This window comes from Neovison vison, chromosome 8, assembly GCF_020171115.1.
Source record: "Neovison vison isolate M4711 chromosome 8, ASM_NN_V1, whole genome shotgun sequence".
In the NCBI taxonomy this organism is placed as follows: Eukaryota; Metazoa; Chordata; class Mammalia; order Carnivora; family Mustelidae; genus Neogale; species Neogale vison.
The window spans coordinates 18,120,655-18,137,405 of NC_058098.1; the positions used below are offsets into that span (position 1 = coordinate 18,120,655).

Below are 16,751 nucleotides of genomic sequence, written 5' to 3' on the forward strand. Positions count from 1 at the left end.
CTGAAGCAAGTGTTTTTGCTCATTCCGTGAGAAAAGAGATGTTAGTCTAGATTCCCATCTGCTAGTCTACATGCCCCTTTCCTCTGCCCTTCAGCTCACTGGATTTCGGATTGAACTAATGGGACCACTTACCAGATCACTCTCGGGTCCCTGACTACAGACTCAGGAGCTTTGTGGCCTGTGTGATTGACTTAGGTAGGACTTCTTCAGTGGGACAGCCTGTGCGTTACAGGTGCCCCTCACCTCAGTGCCCCTCACTGCCCAGCTCGGTGCCCTTTCTGCAGCAGTCACTTAGAAAGTGGTGAGCTGGAAGAAAGATCCTATCTAGGGAAGCTGGAATAAGCAGCCATTTCACAGGAAACTGGACATCAAGTGACACATTGCCATTGTGTTCCAAGGGCTTTCTCTTGCTTCCAACTTCCAGTTCCAAAAAATGCTACATGTTGAATTTGTAATTTCCGTACCCTATCCTTAGAAAAAAACAGTATTTTTTTTTAAGATTTTATTTATTTGCAAGACTGAGGACACAAGCCAGGGGAGGGGAGAGGGAGAAACAGGCTCCCCGCGGAGCACAGGCCTGATTCAGGACTCGATCCCAGGACCCTGGGATCATGACCTGAGTCAAAGGCACAAGCTTAACCCACTGAGCCACCCAGGTGCCTGTAGAAAAGATCAGTCTTGAGATTTTCACATTCATTTGAGAGGCTCTATTCGGGGTTTTGGTTTCGAACACAGCTAGCATATACTTGAGATTCTGGTATGTTTGCTGTAACACAGGTGGTGCTACCAGTTTGTACTACGTTCAAGTGCAGTTTATTGGCTTTTGTTATCTCCACAGGCTAGCTTTGTGGCTTCAGGAAACAGGACAGATATTTCCTTAGATGACCCAAACTTTTGGCAAAAATGGGCCAAAATAGCTGAATTGGACACTGAAGCAAAGAATGAAAAGGTACAGTACCAAGAATGTTCGATTCCGTCACAACTTCTGTGTGTCTCATAGGACCATAAATTCCCAAACAGCTCAAGTCGTTATTCAGTCCTGAGGCTTAGGTCATACGTGAGCTGCTGTAGGTAGCATACTTAAAATATGCCTGACACATAGACAGAGCTTGATGGATGTTCGCTGTTAAAATTTTTAAATGACCTAATGGAACATGTAGTCGGCTGGGCACCCGGGAAGTTTGACAGAGGCAGTTAGAACTGGAACTGGCCACACACAGGTCAAGTTTAGCTCTGACCCAAGCCAGCATCCCATCCTCGGCGTGTGACTGTCTCACCTCTGCTTCCACACTTCCTGTGAAGGAGACTTCGCCTATGACAGCTACTCTGGAGGAGACAGAGCAGGAGGAAGGGGTTTGTTGGTCTCCCCTCCATTTTCCCAGTAGCTTGAGTTCTTCTACTTCTGAGCATGAGGAAGAGACTAGCCCTGGAACAAAACCAGAGTCTGACATCAGTCCGCCTCTGACTGTGTGCCTCTGGGCAAGGTAGTTGACCCCACTGAGATAAGTGAGCAAGACGCGGGACAAAGGGAGGGGGTGGTGTCCCCTCACAGAGCTGGCGATAATACTTGTGAACCCACCTGCCCGGCCTATGGGGAGGTACCCCGTACATGTTCGTCTCATCCCTTTCCTCCATCCCTGGCCCTGTCACCTCACGCTAGGATGCACACACATCCCTTTCTACTTGTCTTCACTGGTGGCTGTTGAACTGTAGATCCACAAGCCCGGGAGACAGTCCCCGTGCAGAGCTGGCTGATTCGGTAACCAGCACCCAGCCTTAACCCCGCCGTGGGGTCACCGGAGCTGGCCCGGTCCACTGTCTTCTCTGCAGTAGGAGGGTCTGAAGTCCCTTGATAACCTGTTCAGTAACACCTGTTGTACCAGGTCACAATCAAGAAGTTACCATGTGTGCTGGACGGTGGGTGAGGGTGGGGAGCAAAAGCTCGTCCTAGAGATGTTTAGAAGCAGCCGGAGCATGCAGGACGGGGAGCAAGGTGACAGAAGCAGGGGTGATGCCACAGTGTATCAGGGTTACACAGACACGTATTCGGGAGCTGAGCTGAGCTTTGGGAAGAGGTGCGGGGGGTGGGGGGGGAAGGATAAGGAGCAGGAGCTAATGGGGACTGTTAAAAGAGGCGATGGTTCTGGCAGGGGAGCCGCAGGAGTGGGCAGAGAGAGGATCCCGGGCTGGGCATCCTGTCTTCAGTGAAAGACAGAAGGGTTAGCAGTTCATGCCCATGGAAGGCAGAGCGTAAAGGAGCCAGGAAATATGTGTGTCTTCAGAAAGCTGCTGAGCAGGTGGACTGGTCCAGCCCCTCCTGTCTGCAGAGCACAGGCTGCATGCTGGGCCGGACAGCTGGGGTGTGTCCCTGCAGCCTTTCTTGGCAAGAGCGGACCGCCGTTCTGGGCGCTGGGGGGCCTTGCTCGCCACACCTGCCCTGCTAGCAGGACTGCAGAAACAGCAAGCGGTGGCGGACAGCGCTGGCAGCTTGGGGGAACCTGCCATCTCCAGGGAGTCTCCAAGAATCCCCTCTGCTTGTCGTGGTCATGGCACATGTACTGGGAAGATCCTTTCCTGCTGGAGGGTGAGGCCGAGTGTGGCTTTCTCCCGGGTGTGTCCTCAGGACCCAGGACTGGCCACAGGATATGCGTGTGCATTGTGATGGGGATAGAGCAAAGAAGGCATCTGTCCCCAACCGACCTGTCTGTTTCTAGGAGAGCTTAGTGATCGACCGGCCTCGAGTGAGAAAGCAGACCAAACACTACAATTCCTTTGAGGAGGATGAGCTCATGGAGTTCTCCGAGCTAGACAGTGACTCGGATGAAAGGCCCACGAGGTCCAGACGCCTCAATGACAAAACTAGGCGCTACCTCCGAGCCGAGTGCTTCCGGGTGGAGAAGAACCTGCTCATCTTTGGGTGGGTATTCGCTTTGCCTGTGTGTGACTATTCTCCAGTCCCTGAGATGTGTCCAGCTTGTCTCCCCAGTCACCTCCGGGCTCCGGGCCGGCGAACGGTCTGGGAGAGCAGAAGAGAAATGTGCTTTTTGCCCACGGCTCGCTCAGTCATCGGACACTCTGCTGCCCTGATGCAGACGTGCCATCGTTTTCTCGTGCGCTTGTCACAGCAGATCTGTTACTAATTCGCTGCCTGGTACTGATTTCCTGCTTTCCCCCCCAGGGACGCGTGAGGAGTCCACCTACAGATGTTGCAGTTGGGCGTGATTCGTGCAGGGCTCTGGTTCTGGTAGAAGTAGAAGGGTTAGCTTCTGGGACTTGACCATTGCTTTTGAATAGTGCAGCTGGACTCTCTTAATTCCAGATTTATCCCCTGCTCCAGAGAGTTGCATCCCTCCCTTGTTAACATCCTGGTGGCCATAGGAAGCTCTCCGTGTCCAGGTCACCTTAGTGACATTTGGTGTGCTACAACATGTGGTCCTTGAAGACCTTTCAGGGCATAGCCCTCAGGGTGATTAGTAGACCTGACAGACGACAAGAAGCACCCCTGGTTCCTGTTTATCCTGCGGTGTTGAGGGCACGCGTGCCCTTCCTCCCTCCAACGCCCTTCTGTATTTCCACTCTCAGCTGGGGCCGGTGGAAGGACATCCTGACTCACGGGCGATTCAAATGGCATCTGAATGAGAAGGACATGGAGATGATTTGCCGGGCCCTGCTGGTATACTGTGTCAAGCATTACAAGGGGGACGAGAAGATCAAGAGTTTCATTTGGGAACTGATCACACCTACCAAAGATGGGCAGGCCCAGACCCTCCAGAACCACTCAGGTGAGCGGTGGCAGGGCTGTGCCTGCTGGCGGGAGCTGCTGTGGGCTCCCATCCCTCCTCCCGCGTTGCCCCAGGTCACTGTGCTTTGCAGACTTCTCTTCCTCAGATGCACTGGAGAATGTTAGCTGTGGGAGAGGAAGACGAGTACTTCAGTTCTCCCGCAGAATCCCCCAGTGTCACCCTCACTGTGCTGTGGAAGTCCAGTAGGGCCCTCTCGAGGTTGCCTACGTGCGCCTCCCATGCACCAACCTGAGCATTACAGGGCCCATCCTCTGAACCGGGGCCACCGTGTGCGCTGTGGCTTCTCTTGTGCCGTTCTCCATTCTCCCAGTCCCCGGTGCCCGTGCCTTCCCTTGTGCTGTGCTTCTCCTTCCCTGTGTCTGGCTGTAGCTCACCCTCACGTTTCAGGTCGAGGGTGCCTTTTCTCCTGGCCTGGTTGTAAGGTCCCCAGGGGACACAGGTGACGTTCTTGATCTGCGTGGGTACACCTGGAGTTGACTGAGCTGGGGCCCAGGCATTTCTCCTCACTCTCGGCCCTGCGTGGCGGACCGAGGAGTGGGGTCTGTCATCCTGGGCCACCACGCACAGCCTGGCTGCCTGTTTGCAGCCCCAGCCCAGCTCTGTTCTAACCCCCATGTTTAAGCTGCCTAGGCTCATCCACCTGCCTTTCTGTTCCAGGATTGTCTGCTCCTGTCCCCAGAGGGAGGAAGGGGAAGAAGACAAAGAACCAGCTGCTGCTCCCAGAGTTAAAGAATGCGGACTGGCTGGCCACCTGCAACCCTGAGGTGGTCCTCCATGATGACGGCTATAAGAAACACCTCAAACAGCACTGCAACAAGTGAGTGTGCCCCTGCTCTCCCCACTCCCCCCGCCCCTGGCAGCTCAACTTGGGCTGTCCAGACTCCTGGGATCACCGTGGGCCGGTGGGGGACTCCTGCTGATCCTTACCTCCGTGCACGGTCTGGAAAGGTAGGATGTGTGGTCTAGGTTGGGTCAGGATCCCATCACCTAAAGCCTGTCTTACTCCTTTAGCAGCATCTCCTCTCCCCCCAGAGCCTTGATTCTCTACCAACGCAGCCTGTACGCCTGAGGGTTTTCTGACTCAAGTCTCTAAATCCAGTTAGGACACTGGTGATTGCCTTGTTCTCTCTCCTTCTGCCCCTGAGGTCACGTTAGGGAGAGCAGAAGACGGACCTTAGTGGCCGCCGCTCTCAGCCTCTTCCCTCCCCCGTGCCAAGTTGCTTCCTCTCCTAATGCACTGTTGCTGCTTGTGTGTCCAGGCGTTTGACAGACACGCATTTGAGTGTAGCCCTGTATGCCTGGGTCCTAGGCTAGCCCCGTGCAGAGGGAGGGATGCGAAGGAAGCAGTGACAGAAGATGAAACTGCCCTTGTGCAGCTGAGGTTGGGGAAGTGGGGCACCCAAGCCAGACACTCGTGTCACGGTACGGGGGATCTGTCAGAACTTAAAGGGCCCTTGGAGATACCCCCCCACCCCCCAATTCCAGCTTCCTAGGCCTGGCGAGGGTGATCTCCCTGGCACTCCTGCTCTGCCGCCGCACCTCTGGTTGGAACCATAGAATTTGAGTGATAAGTAAGAGTTTAACTTCCTAATTATTATGTTTTGATAATTATAATGTTTTGATAGGGCTTACTTTCCTCCCTTTGACATCAACCTAATGGTCCTGTGGTTGTCGCTGGGTTGTATTCTTTATCTTTTATGGATGAAATCTGCTCCTTTACCTTCATCTCACCGAACCATTAAAGAGAGGCCTCATGTCCCAAACTGTAAAAATCGCACAGTGTAGGCTCTTTGGGACGGAGAATCCAAGGGCACGTCCATGCTGGATGGTGGGACCTGCCTGGGGCAGGACCTGGTAGCGGGCTCCACGCGACTGACTCAGAGTCACCACAGATGGATACGCAGAGGAGGCAGCCTCGGTAAGAGGACTCACAGGAGACCTCGCACTGCGAGCTAACTGAGGGTGCTCTGCTGCTCTGAGCAGCCATCTTTCTTGAACAAATGAGACATACGGTAAAAAAATGATGTTTGAGGAGAAAAATTAATCTGACAACAGCAAGATGGAGTAGGTCACCTAGAGCAGAACGGCCGTCTAGGAGTGTTCTGTCATAATGTACGTATTGATCTTGAGGACCCAGAGGAGGGTGAGTTGGGGAGAAAGGGTCAACTGTGAGAGACATGACCAAGGAATAACGCTAACTCTCTGATCACGAGCTTCGCTGGCTGAGGGGCTAGTGGCGCTTGGGCCAGGACAGAATCAGGATCCTTACACTCACTGACCGATGAAAAGCAAAACGAAGGACTGGGGTCTTTCTGCCCTGCTAAGTCAGCGGCAGCAGCGTTTGGCTGTTCTATTCACAGCTGTGCATGTGGGTGTGGAGCGCTGAAAATAGGCTGAACCGGAGAGGTTGATGGAGAACTTCCCTGGGCAGCTGCGGCGATGATCACAGAAGGTGACCAGAACCTTTTTGAGGAAGGCCTTAACGTTTCTAACCACCACCCCCAAGATGTCTCCCGAGTGCATGCCTGACCCTGGGAATTGAGGAATGCGGTAGGAGCGCCTGGCTGGCTCTGTCCACAGAGCGTGCGACCTTGATCTAGGGGTTGTGAGTTCGAGCCCCACGTTGGGTGTAGATTACTTTTTTTTTTTTTTTTGACAGACAGCACAAGTAGGCAGAGAGGCAGGCAGAGAGAGAGGGGGAAGCAGGCTCCCTGCTGAGCAGAGAGCCCGATGTAGGGCTCGATCCCAGAACCCTGGGATCATGACCCGAGGCGAAGGCAGAGGCTTTAACCCACTGAGCCACCCAGGTGCCCCGGGTATAGATTACTTTTTAAAAAGGAATGCAGTAAAGCATTTCTCTGCGTTCAGAGATGCTGAGTGTTATTTGTTACCGTGAATCTCACGGAGACGGCTGTCCTCTTCAGTTCTGGCTCGGGAAGAGTCCGAGGCTCTGAGTGGGCAGGGACCTTGCAGCTCTTCCCACTCGGCGTGGGAGTTCTGTGGGCGGTCCCCACAGGGAACCTTCAGCCTGTGCTTGAGCCTTCCTGCTGATGGGAAGGCCCCTTGCTTACCATTTCTCTGCAAGGCTCATTTAATTACCAGATGATTCTAATTAATCATCCTTTGTATATCGAATCTAAAATCTGCTTCCTTGAGACTTCCACCCATTGGTCTGGGGTCCTCGTTCTGCCCTGAGGCACCTTGGAGAACAGGAAGACTTTTTGCAGCAAAACTGGACTGTGTGCTTTTAGAATTGTGGGCTCTGTTAGCAAATGTGTTGCCATTCCAGCACCTGATAAAGTTTAAGACAGACTGTGAGGTCAGAGCTGCTTGGATTTAAACCCCAGTCCTCTTATCTATCAGCAGGTGCATGACTTAACCTCTTTGTGCCTTCTTTTCTTTCTTAGAAAGAAAATGAAAGATTTCTTAGAAAATGAAGATGATAACAGTCCCGTCTCTTAGCACTGCTGTTTGGATTAAGGGAGCTAACACACACTGCCAGTAGTCAGCGCCCAAGGCATTGTTCAGTAGCAATGGAAGCACAGTATTTAGGGACAGGAAATTGTCATCAAGAGAATTTTAAAAAGTTTAAAGAACAGCTGCTTCAGATCCTAGCTGTAAGCCAGGATCCTGAGTGGCCATCCATTTGGGGGTGGAAGTAGTGACTGGAAGGAGACCCAGGGAGCCTTCTGCTGACATGCTCTGCTTCCTGATCGCGGTCCTAGAATCATAGTTTGTGGAAATTCATCTAGCTATATGTTTACCTAAAGTGCACTTTCTGGAAATATAGTTCATATCAACAAAATGTTATGGAGTTTTTGTTTTTGTTTTCAAGAAAGAGATGAAGGCAGAGCAGTGATGCCACCCACATGTTAATGGGTTTCGTTGGACTCCCGTGAGGGTGTTACGGACCTATCCCAGTTTTCCTTCCCTTTGAGTTTAGGGGTCAACGGGGCTTATCCTCTCACTTGGGGAGGGTTGCCCCATCCGTCCTCCGAACTGATTCACTTCTCATTGAGAGAAAAGTGAATACTATTTACTTTAAATTCTATTCCCTCGTGCTGTAGATTTTTCCAAGTATCAACACATCTCTGTTTAGAAAAATAGAGACAGCTCTTTCATTTTCAGGAGATGCTTCCTCCAATGGGGCTAGCTCTAACCAGGCAGGATTTCCATTCCCAAGGCCTCCTTGTTCCGGTTCTTACTGAGAAGGCCAGCAGCTGCTGTCAGCAAGGTAGAAGGGTCAGTGACTGTTGAAAGTTCTTCAGAGTTGTTACTATCTGAACTTTAAAAAAAAATAAATCTCAGAATCATTTGAGTTAACTGACAGCTGAGGTAAGGAATGGCATACCAGAAAGATAAGTGGGTTTTTTCCATTCTGAAACTTCTACTTTGTCTTTTGCCACCTACTACTCGAGCCCACAGTGGCACTTTATATATTTTTTTAAAATTGTCAAAAATAACCTTTCCTCCCTCCTCCAATTCCCATTCCCTGCCCCCCAGAGGCAACCACTGCTAACCTAGATATTCTGGGTATGGACCAGCTTAGGTGAATGCACAGCCTTCTTTTATCTTCCCTAAAATAACATGCATTTTACATACTATTTGTGCTCTGTGCCCTCTTTCTCTCTCTTTTTAAAATAACTTCTGTGGAGGTCAGTTCCTGTGTATGTAAATGGGACTTTATTTTTAACAGTAGCTGGCCTTTACTCCTGCCTGGTTTTGAACAGGTTACCAGTCCCCTTTGAAACCCCTTAGCACCTCTGCTGCGGATGTGAAGCATCTCCTTGCCGCGGGTGACGTCCCCGTGCCTGCCCTCCCCTTCAGCCTGGTTCTGGGTCTGTCGAGCCTTCCCCACCCTCGCCCCCCACCCCCTGCTCCTCTTCTGTGCTGTGATTCTTTCCTGGTTGGTCTCATCTCACAGTTAGACGCTGTAGACACGTCCAGAACAGGGCCAAATCCCTTACGTTCATCGTGTGCCTCACGGAACCCAGCGTGGAGCCCAGCACACAGTAGTTGCCCAACCAATACTTGCTTAATCGCCTTGTCTCAAACTCATTTGGTGCCTGCCCTCGGAGCTTGAATGTGCTCTGTGCAGAATCCAGGGAACTGAGCCCCTCAGGAGAGAAGACGTGGTATATCCTAGCAGTTGCCGTGAAAAAAGAGTCCTAAATATCCAGTTTTAAACTGTGTGCAGGTGAAACTGAAGGCAGCACCATTCAGCCTGACCTGCTCTTCAGTAGATGAGAAAACGTTAACCAGCCTCTCAGGGGATGGCGCTGCCCGGGAAGTCCCTGTGGGAGGGTTGAGTATGCTTTCATAGAGCCCGGGGAACTGTTTCTCCTGCCGCCCAGCGCTCACAGGGTGACCCGGCAGGTGATGGTGAGATGCATTTTTCCATGTTAAGTGGGGATAATCCCAGTAGCATCTGTAATCAATACCTTGGGTTTCATTTTTCTAGCGCTTTCTCATATATCACTTCCCATCACTAATAACGTGGGAACACCCGGAATTTCCCAGCATCCACCTGGGGTGGCAGCTTACAGGCAACTCGTGGCTCTGACACCTGTGCGTTCATGTGTTGACCTTCCACAGGGTACTTCTGCGAGTCCGGATGCTCTACTACCTAAAAGCTGAAATACTGGGAGAGGCAGCTGAGAAAGCGTTTGAAGGAAGCCCTGCCAGGTAAACCGAGTCAGCTGGAGCTCTCCGAGCTCTCGGTGCTACAGAGCTGCCACACGAGGCCTATTCTCGGTGAAGGACAAAGCCTCCCGTGCTCCTGGAGGCCCGTGTTGGCACCCAGCCCAGGGTCAGTTACCTGCACGGTCGGGCAGACAGGCCCCCTCCACGTGAAATGAAGGAGAAATTGTTCCTCCGCAGCACAGCTCTTGGCGAGGTCTTGAGTTGGTTTGCTTTTCCCAGGGGTGGTGTAACATTGAACAGTCAATTCTCTGCCTTAGCTTGTCACTGAGGTACAAGTGTTCATACCCTGATACACTTGGTGCGATGGGTGTGTGCTGGGCGTTTTGGTCAGAATCCTACTCTTGGCCATGGTGCGCTTCCACATTTGGGGAGTTCTCTGTATTTGCTAATCATACTAATAATACCTGGTGCCCTGTTTGATTGTTTGCACCTTAGTTTTGTAAATAAGTGTTTCTAAAGCTGTAGAATCCTGCGGAACTCTCCCAAGATTTCGGAGAATGAGGCCGCCATGCTCCCAGTTACCACTAGATAAAGCCAGGCAGCCTCCTTCACCTTTCCCAGATAGGCTCTTTGTTCTAGTCCTCTACAATGCCTGTCGTTGCTGGAGAAAACCAGAGGGGGTGGGATTTCACCTTTGCTTTGAGATTACCTGTGGCCATGGTTTCTTCTTCTTTCTGTCCATTGGGCAATGCTGATGGCTTTAGTGGTCACAGGGTGGGAGGGAGGACACTAAAGAAGGAGAGCGGTAAACAACATTGACCATCCTACCCACGGGGCAGTTTGTAGTGGGGAGCAACCATTACAATGACCATCATTACCTGATAAAGTCTTCTGTAGTTACTGCAGTCATTTCTAATGGGTATAAGGAGGTTGAGTGCTTTGGTGAAAAGGTTCAATTTATCGGTCATAGAAATGCAACAGAATCCAACCTGATGATTTCTATGAGGTGTTATCTGGCAGAAGTAAACCACCTGAATTTTCTCATCCTACCATGCTTTCTTAGAACACGTAGATGGAGGGATCTGGATAGAACATGGAGAGTCCGTTACCCACACCCTTCCCTCCTTGCTACTCTCCTCAATCTTGGCTGTCATTGGCCCTTATTGTGCCATGAGGAATAAAAAGCATTCATCCCAGAAAAGTCATTCAGCTCATGGTCACACCCTGGCAGAGCAGTGGGCCCTACAGTGGAGCCATATAGGGAGCACTGCCTGGAAAGGTAGGACCCTGGACCGCCATTCCCACTGAGGGAGCTGGGCCTGGGGAGGGGCAGTTAGCCGTGTGTCACAAGAAGAGCCTATTGGAAGAAGAAACTTAAGATGCTACAGAGGAGCCATCCCAAACAGCTGGGAGGTGGGAGAGAGGAGCCATCAGGTGGATTTTTCTCCTCCAGACCCAAAGCCTTAAAGTAAGGATGATGCTCAAATGAAGACAGTGAGCCGAGGGTCCATGTGAGCTTTCAGAATACCGACAGAATTCAGTGAGGGACTGATGGTACAGGCCTGCTAGTGCTATAGGCCTGCTCCTGAGATCAAGTTACATTCATCCCTTTGGCCAGGAGCAGTGGAATTAGTGATCAGTTTTGACCCAGCAGACCACTGCCAGGAGGTGCCCCTACTGTGGGACTCTGAAAGGCTGTCTTCAGCTCCCAGCATGTGCCAGTGCTGACTGTCTTCTTCTCAGTGCTCAAAATCTCTACTTATTGAACCAAGATGATTCAGGGAGTTTTCAGCATTTGATTATGTGTGAATTCGACCATGTGGGCGATGTTCTACCTTCAGTTGACCAATACATTGATGACTTTTGCTGTGGTTCTCAACTGAAGATGGGTGTCTACATCTTACATGTGGACCCCAATTTCAGACGTACTGATGGGTTCTCCAGGAGGTGCTTCAGAGTTTTGTGTCAGTCAGGCTTCCAGTCTAAGAAGCCTGGGAAGCAAGTACATATGTGGGAATAGCTTCCTGGATGAGGGTGAGGGGAGGTCCTGGTTAGGAAACCGTGGCCCACAGCCTTCTAAGTCCTTGTAACTTCAGCCTCTTAGCATGTGACTAGGGATGTGGCTTGATACAGGGTTCAGCCAGTAGTTCTTGCATTGTTTTCTGTCTGCATTGAAGGAACTCTGAGTCCACACCCTTCCTTTCACAGGGAACTAGAAGTGCCTCTGCCTGACATTGACTACGTGGAGATCCCAGTGGATTGGTGGGACGCTGAGGCCGATAAGTCCCTTCTGATAGGCGTGTTCAAACATGGTGTGTATTTCAGTAAATGCTCTCCCCTTCCTGAGAAACTCTATAACCTGTGCACATCTCTGCTAGAAAGTAGCCTCAACCTCTGTCCTCTCCGATGAATGTGTGAGTCATGAAAATATGGTGAATGTTTGTAGGATGGGTGAGGAGCTTCACAAGGGCTGCTGTGGCAGCAAAGAGCCTGTCGGGCCTTGGCCTGCCATGTTCTCCCTCACCCTTGGAATCCCAGCACCTGGGCTGGTTCCTGGCATACAGTAGGCACGTAGCATTTCTTGAGTGAAGGAATAAATAGGGAAAATGTTAGGTTTTAGCGTTTCATATGTATGTAGAATTCTAAAATCATTCTAGATAATCTACATGTTTCTAGTGTGTATCTTTTTGTCTCCTTGGTGTAACAATATAAGAATACAAGATGGTACAAACCTCTGTTTTTAAATATGGTAACCAAGAGTCCAGAAGACTGAGGGAGGTTTTGAATATCTTGGAAGAACTGAAGTAAGTACCTCCTTTCCTCACTTCTGGCACTGTCCTAAGCACTGTCCCTCCCCTCAGCCAGCGGTCAGGGTCAGTGATGGAAGTGCCATGTGACAGTCAGTGTAATGTGCCTGATAGTTCCCTTCCTTGCCTGATGAATAACTGAAATCTTAAATTGGAAAGGATTCAGAGTAGGGAGAGTTGGTCATATCTGACTTTCACTGTCAGTTCGCCACTTACTAAATTTAAGACCTTGAACAAATCATAAATATCTCTGACCAGTTTCCTCACCTGTACCATGGGATAGTATCAGAGCAGCCCACCTAGAGAGGGTGGTTTGAAGATTCAGTGAGAGCAGGCCTGTAGACTGCCTAGGGCAGGGCTAAGCAGTCGATAGAAGCGGAGGAGATATTTAGAACTATTCTGCTGTTACTTATTCCTCTCCCTTTGGAAAGTTAACTTTCTCAGGTATGCGTCATCAGTGGAATTCCGCATTTGGAGGCCAGCCAATCACGTAACAACTATGCCTATACTTATTTTAATGAGGAATCCCATCAACACTTGGATTCTGGTGTTAGAGCAGAAGTCCCAGTGCTGCCCAGAGCCCTTTGTCAAACCACTGGGGTTAGGATGAGCAGTGCTGTCCATTAGAACTACCTGTGATGATGGAAGAAATGTCCTATCTCTGCCACTGTCCATTGTGGAATCCACCAGCCACATGTGACTATTGAATACTTGAAATATGATTGATACATGTGAACAGCTGTATTCCTAATTTTATGTAATTTTAATTAATTGAAATTTAAATAACCACATGTGGTTCCTCTTTGGGACAGTACAGGGTTGTGCAGGAACTCAGCACTGAAGCGGGAAGAAACACATGACCTCTCTGTTGAGCTCAGGGGACCATGGTGCAGCCATAACTTGGTTTATCTAATTTGGGAAAGAACCCAAAGACCAGTTGCTAGAAGCAGGCAAATTAGAGCATCTGAACTTGGTGTGCAAGAAAGTCTGTTGACCCTGTGTTTCATTTCAGTGTTAGTTTTAGGGCACATGGCCACACCCTTGGAAGAGAGAATGTGAGGTGGAAAGGGGACACAGCGTGAAGCCCCAGCAGGATGGCAGACAGAATCTACACACTTCCCCTCCGGCCCTCCTCCGGCCCAGCACACACACGCCACAGACATACAGAAGGCCTGGGTAGGTTAGGACAATAACATGAAACTACCGAGCTGCCCATGAAACAAATAAAGGGAAATCGCCCAATGAAGACGTCACTTAAAGCCAGAGCTGAAAGCTCACTGCCAGGACAGCAAACCAGAGGGACTGGGTTTCTGATGCCCACACAGAAAAAGGAAACAGGCCCCTCCAGGAAAAGAGGGCAAGAAAAGGCTCTTTGGCCCAGGGAGGCAGAGATGGAAGATGAGGTGGAAGAGAAGGTGGTTGCCATGGGAGGGCAAAGCAAGGTGTGCCAGGCAGACACTGACAACAGCCAGAAACCGAGCACCGAAGACCTAGAAGACCTGGTATGGCGAAGTCCGTATCCTACCAAAGGTCTTGAAGGAAGGAAGGATAGTTTGGAATAAAGAGGCTTTGCACAACAATGGTGGGTGTAGTTCACAAGGAAGATGTGGCCAACAGTGTGGCCTCAGAATACGTCAGAGGACAGGACTCCAAGGGGGCACAAGACCGTTTCTCTTGTAGGAAAGGCAAGTTAGCACTGGCACCATACCTACTAACTTGATCATCCTTGAGCCAGCTTTAGGATAGTAGGATCAAGCAGTTGATCTCTCTTAGTCTTACATTAGGAATGTTCAGGGGTCAGCCAGATGGTGTCAGAGGTCACTTCTGTACCTAAAACTGCTCTGCTTCCTGAAGCAGTTTGGGAGGGTCTAAGTGAATCATTCCTAAGCTGATCATTTTCCTGAGGTTCTGAGATGATGCATCACCCATTCCATTCAGATTCCCCCAGATTGCCAGTTGAGGTGAACTCAGTAGTCTTAGGGGGCAGGTGCATGATGCCTGAAGTGGCTGGTTGTGGCATATGACAACTTCAGACACTGTAAGGTGTACCCAGCACTAGGGGACGCGACCTAAGCCACACATGCGCACTCAGCCCTGTTCAGTTGAATGTTGACATTGGATCTACCAGACTACATGGGGCAGATGCCTGTGGCTGGCTTCATGGACTGGTCCTCTTTGGAGGCTTCCAGAATCCAGATCACATGCTCCCCCTGACTGGATGCTACCCTTCAAACATTCCGTGAATGTAGGCTTGGACCCATCCTCATCTAGACAATGTACCAGCCACCCCTGTGTAACTTAGCCCCCACAACAGGTCTTACCAGGTGACAGTTGAGTCCCCAGATACCCAGCAGCTGGTAGAGGTATGAGGTTCCCAGAAAGCCAAGCTGTGTGGTGTTCACTTTTCAGGAATTTGTGTCGGGAAGCCCTCTGCCTCTGTTTCCATCTCATGGAGACCTAAATATGAGCTGTGATGCTGCCACCATTTTCTTTGTGAAGAAACACAGCCGTCCACTGTCTGAAGTTCTGACTCCTGCAGGCCACCCCAGACATACCCTGCTATGAGCAGATCAGAGGGGTAGAGCCATGGTTCCGTGTCCGAGCTAACCCCAGTGAGAGAATTGCCTGCACCTTTGGTTGTTTCAGCAAGAAGGGCCCTGCAGCAGACCTCTTCTGAGTGATGCTCTCGCTAGCTCTCTGTGCCCTCTATGGCAGCCTGGATTTACACCGTTTGTATTAGGATACGAAGTTTAGCATTTCTGTTGACATTTTTAGAAAGGAGCTTCTAGACTGAAGAGACGAGCAGCCCATACCCCTCAAAGGCTGTCACCCACTCTCTGTTAACTGGCATTGCTCTTAGAGGGCAGTCGTTGGGGTTTTCTAGGACACTGAATCAGTGACTCTTCCTTGCCTCCGGCTTCTTAGCTCAGTGAGAAATAGGAATGCAGAATCTGTCTGGTCTTGAGACCGACACAAGATAAGAGAAACAGTGCGGAGGGCACTGCAGCCAGGTGGTGGGCTGCGGGAGGAACCTCGCCTTGTCCAGCACAGAGCACCTGAGGGCAGGACACACGGACAGTGAGCCTCCCTCGGGTGTAAAGGCTGGCAGCGAAAGCTTTCAGCCTCTCAGCTTTCAGAGGAAGCACCCCTCTTTTCATGGGGCGCAGCAGGTGGAGATAGCAGGACTTTCCTCAGGGCAGCAGGAGCATTGAGGACATTCCTGTTTTGCCACGAACTGTGGTAGAACACGAGGAGAGGGTGCAAATGGCTCTTTTACAATGATTATTGGAGAAAATCTGGGCAAAACTGACCCCTTCGATCTTCCGTTGTGCGTATGTGGTGTTAGGCCCCGCACTAGATACAGAATGTGTAATGCTGAGGAAACAGGGCCAGATTCTTTCCCTACGGAGCCCACAGTCTCATGAGAGAGACTGACAGTAATCCAGTACTCGTCCTAAGGAACAGCAAATAAAGAACATAAGGCCTCACAGTTTATTCTGCCATGTGCCTCGTGCGGGCAGCACCTGTCATTGAGACTGCACAGGAGTCCCTTTGGATTAAAAGATGAAGTACCTGCGGCTCGTTGGAGAACCAGGTGCTGCCTGCGGGGTGGAGGACAGAACTCCAGCCACAGGGAGGAGGGAACAAAAGCCAGCGTGGAGGCCACACACCCGGCAAAGTAAACCCGAGTCTGTTATTAGCACCCGTACGGGCTCTCCGTCACCTGCAGTGGGCCCTCTCTGTACGTGCTGCAGAGCTGGAAATGAACCTTGTTTCCTGGGAGCAATGCAGAAAGGGTTTTGACCATCTCGAAAGTGTTTCCCTCAAGATAGTTTGCTACAACAATAGATTTGGATCTTTTCTGTGACCAGATCCTGTCTCAGATTCCATTCAGTTAAAAACACACACACAAAAAAAAAACCACAAAAATTCTCATGCCTGGGATTATCCAAGTAAAAGTGATGTTATTTCATTGTTTTGGCTCCCTTTCAGGGGTCTCTTCTGAGTGAAATATGCTCATTCTCTGTTTGACTTTGGGGATGTGGTGAGAGGTAATTCCAAAGCCCTGGCCAGTGGATTAGGATTTCATACTGAGTTGGTGACTGTGGAGGCAATAAATCACTTTTAATCTGATTAACAAGCACCGTAGGCCTCCTTGTATTTTTGTCCCCTGTATCCATCACTTGGTTCAGTTTCTGTTTCTAAGACATGGGAGAAAACCGGACTGTCAAGAAACAAGCCCATCAGGAGGTAACAGTGTGTCCAGAGATGGGGGTTGAGAGGAAGAAGTTGCAAAACCAGCTTCCCTGGTCCCCTTTGCTTCCAAAAGAAGTAAACAAGTGAGCATTACATCTGTACCTTGTGTCTCTTCATGGACACAGAACATTTACGTCAGCTTTTATTTTTGGTCAAACACTTACTCATAGGTATCTACTTTAGCTCAGGGATCTTCTTCTGATAGGAAATCTTACAGGATTCAGTTAATCTTAAATAATGT

The 16,751-nt window shown here is 50.3% G+C and overlaps 1 protein-coding gene across 4 annotated transcripts in view; it reads left to right on the forward strand.

Moving 5' to 3' along the window:
• CHD6 (chromodomain helicase DNA binding protein 6) overlaps positions 1-16,751 on the forward strand; it is a 193,133-nt gene that overhangs the window by 138,939 nt on the left and 37,443 nt on the right. For all 4 annotated transcript variants that reach the window (XM_044263020.1, XM_044263022.1, XM_044263023.1 and 1 more), the window contains 6 exons: positions 839-949; positions 2,715-2,917; positions 3,583-3,782; positions 4,461-4,620; positions 9,399-9,488; positions 11,655-11,758. In XM_044263020.1, the coding sequence (XP_044118955.1) occupies positions 839-949; positions 2,715-2,917; positions 3,583-3,782; positions 4,461-4,620; positions 9,399-9,488; positions 11,655-11,758 (868 nt within the window). The remainder of the gene's footprint in view (positions 1-838; positions 950-2,714; positions 2,918-3,582; positions 3,783-4,460; positions 4,621-9,398; positions 9,489-11,654; positions 11,759-16,751) is intronic.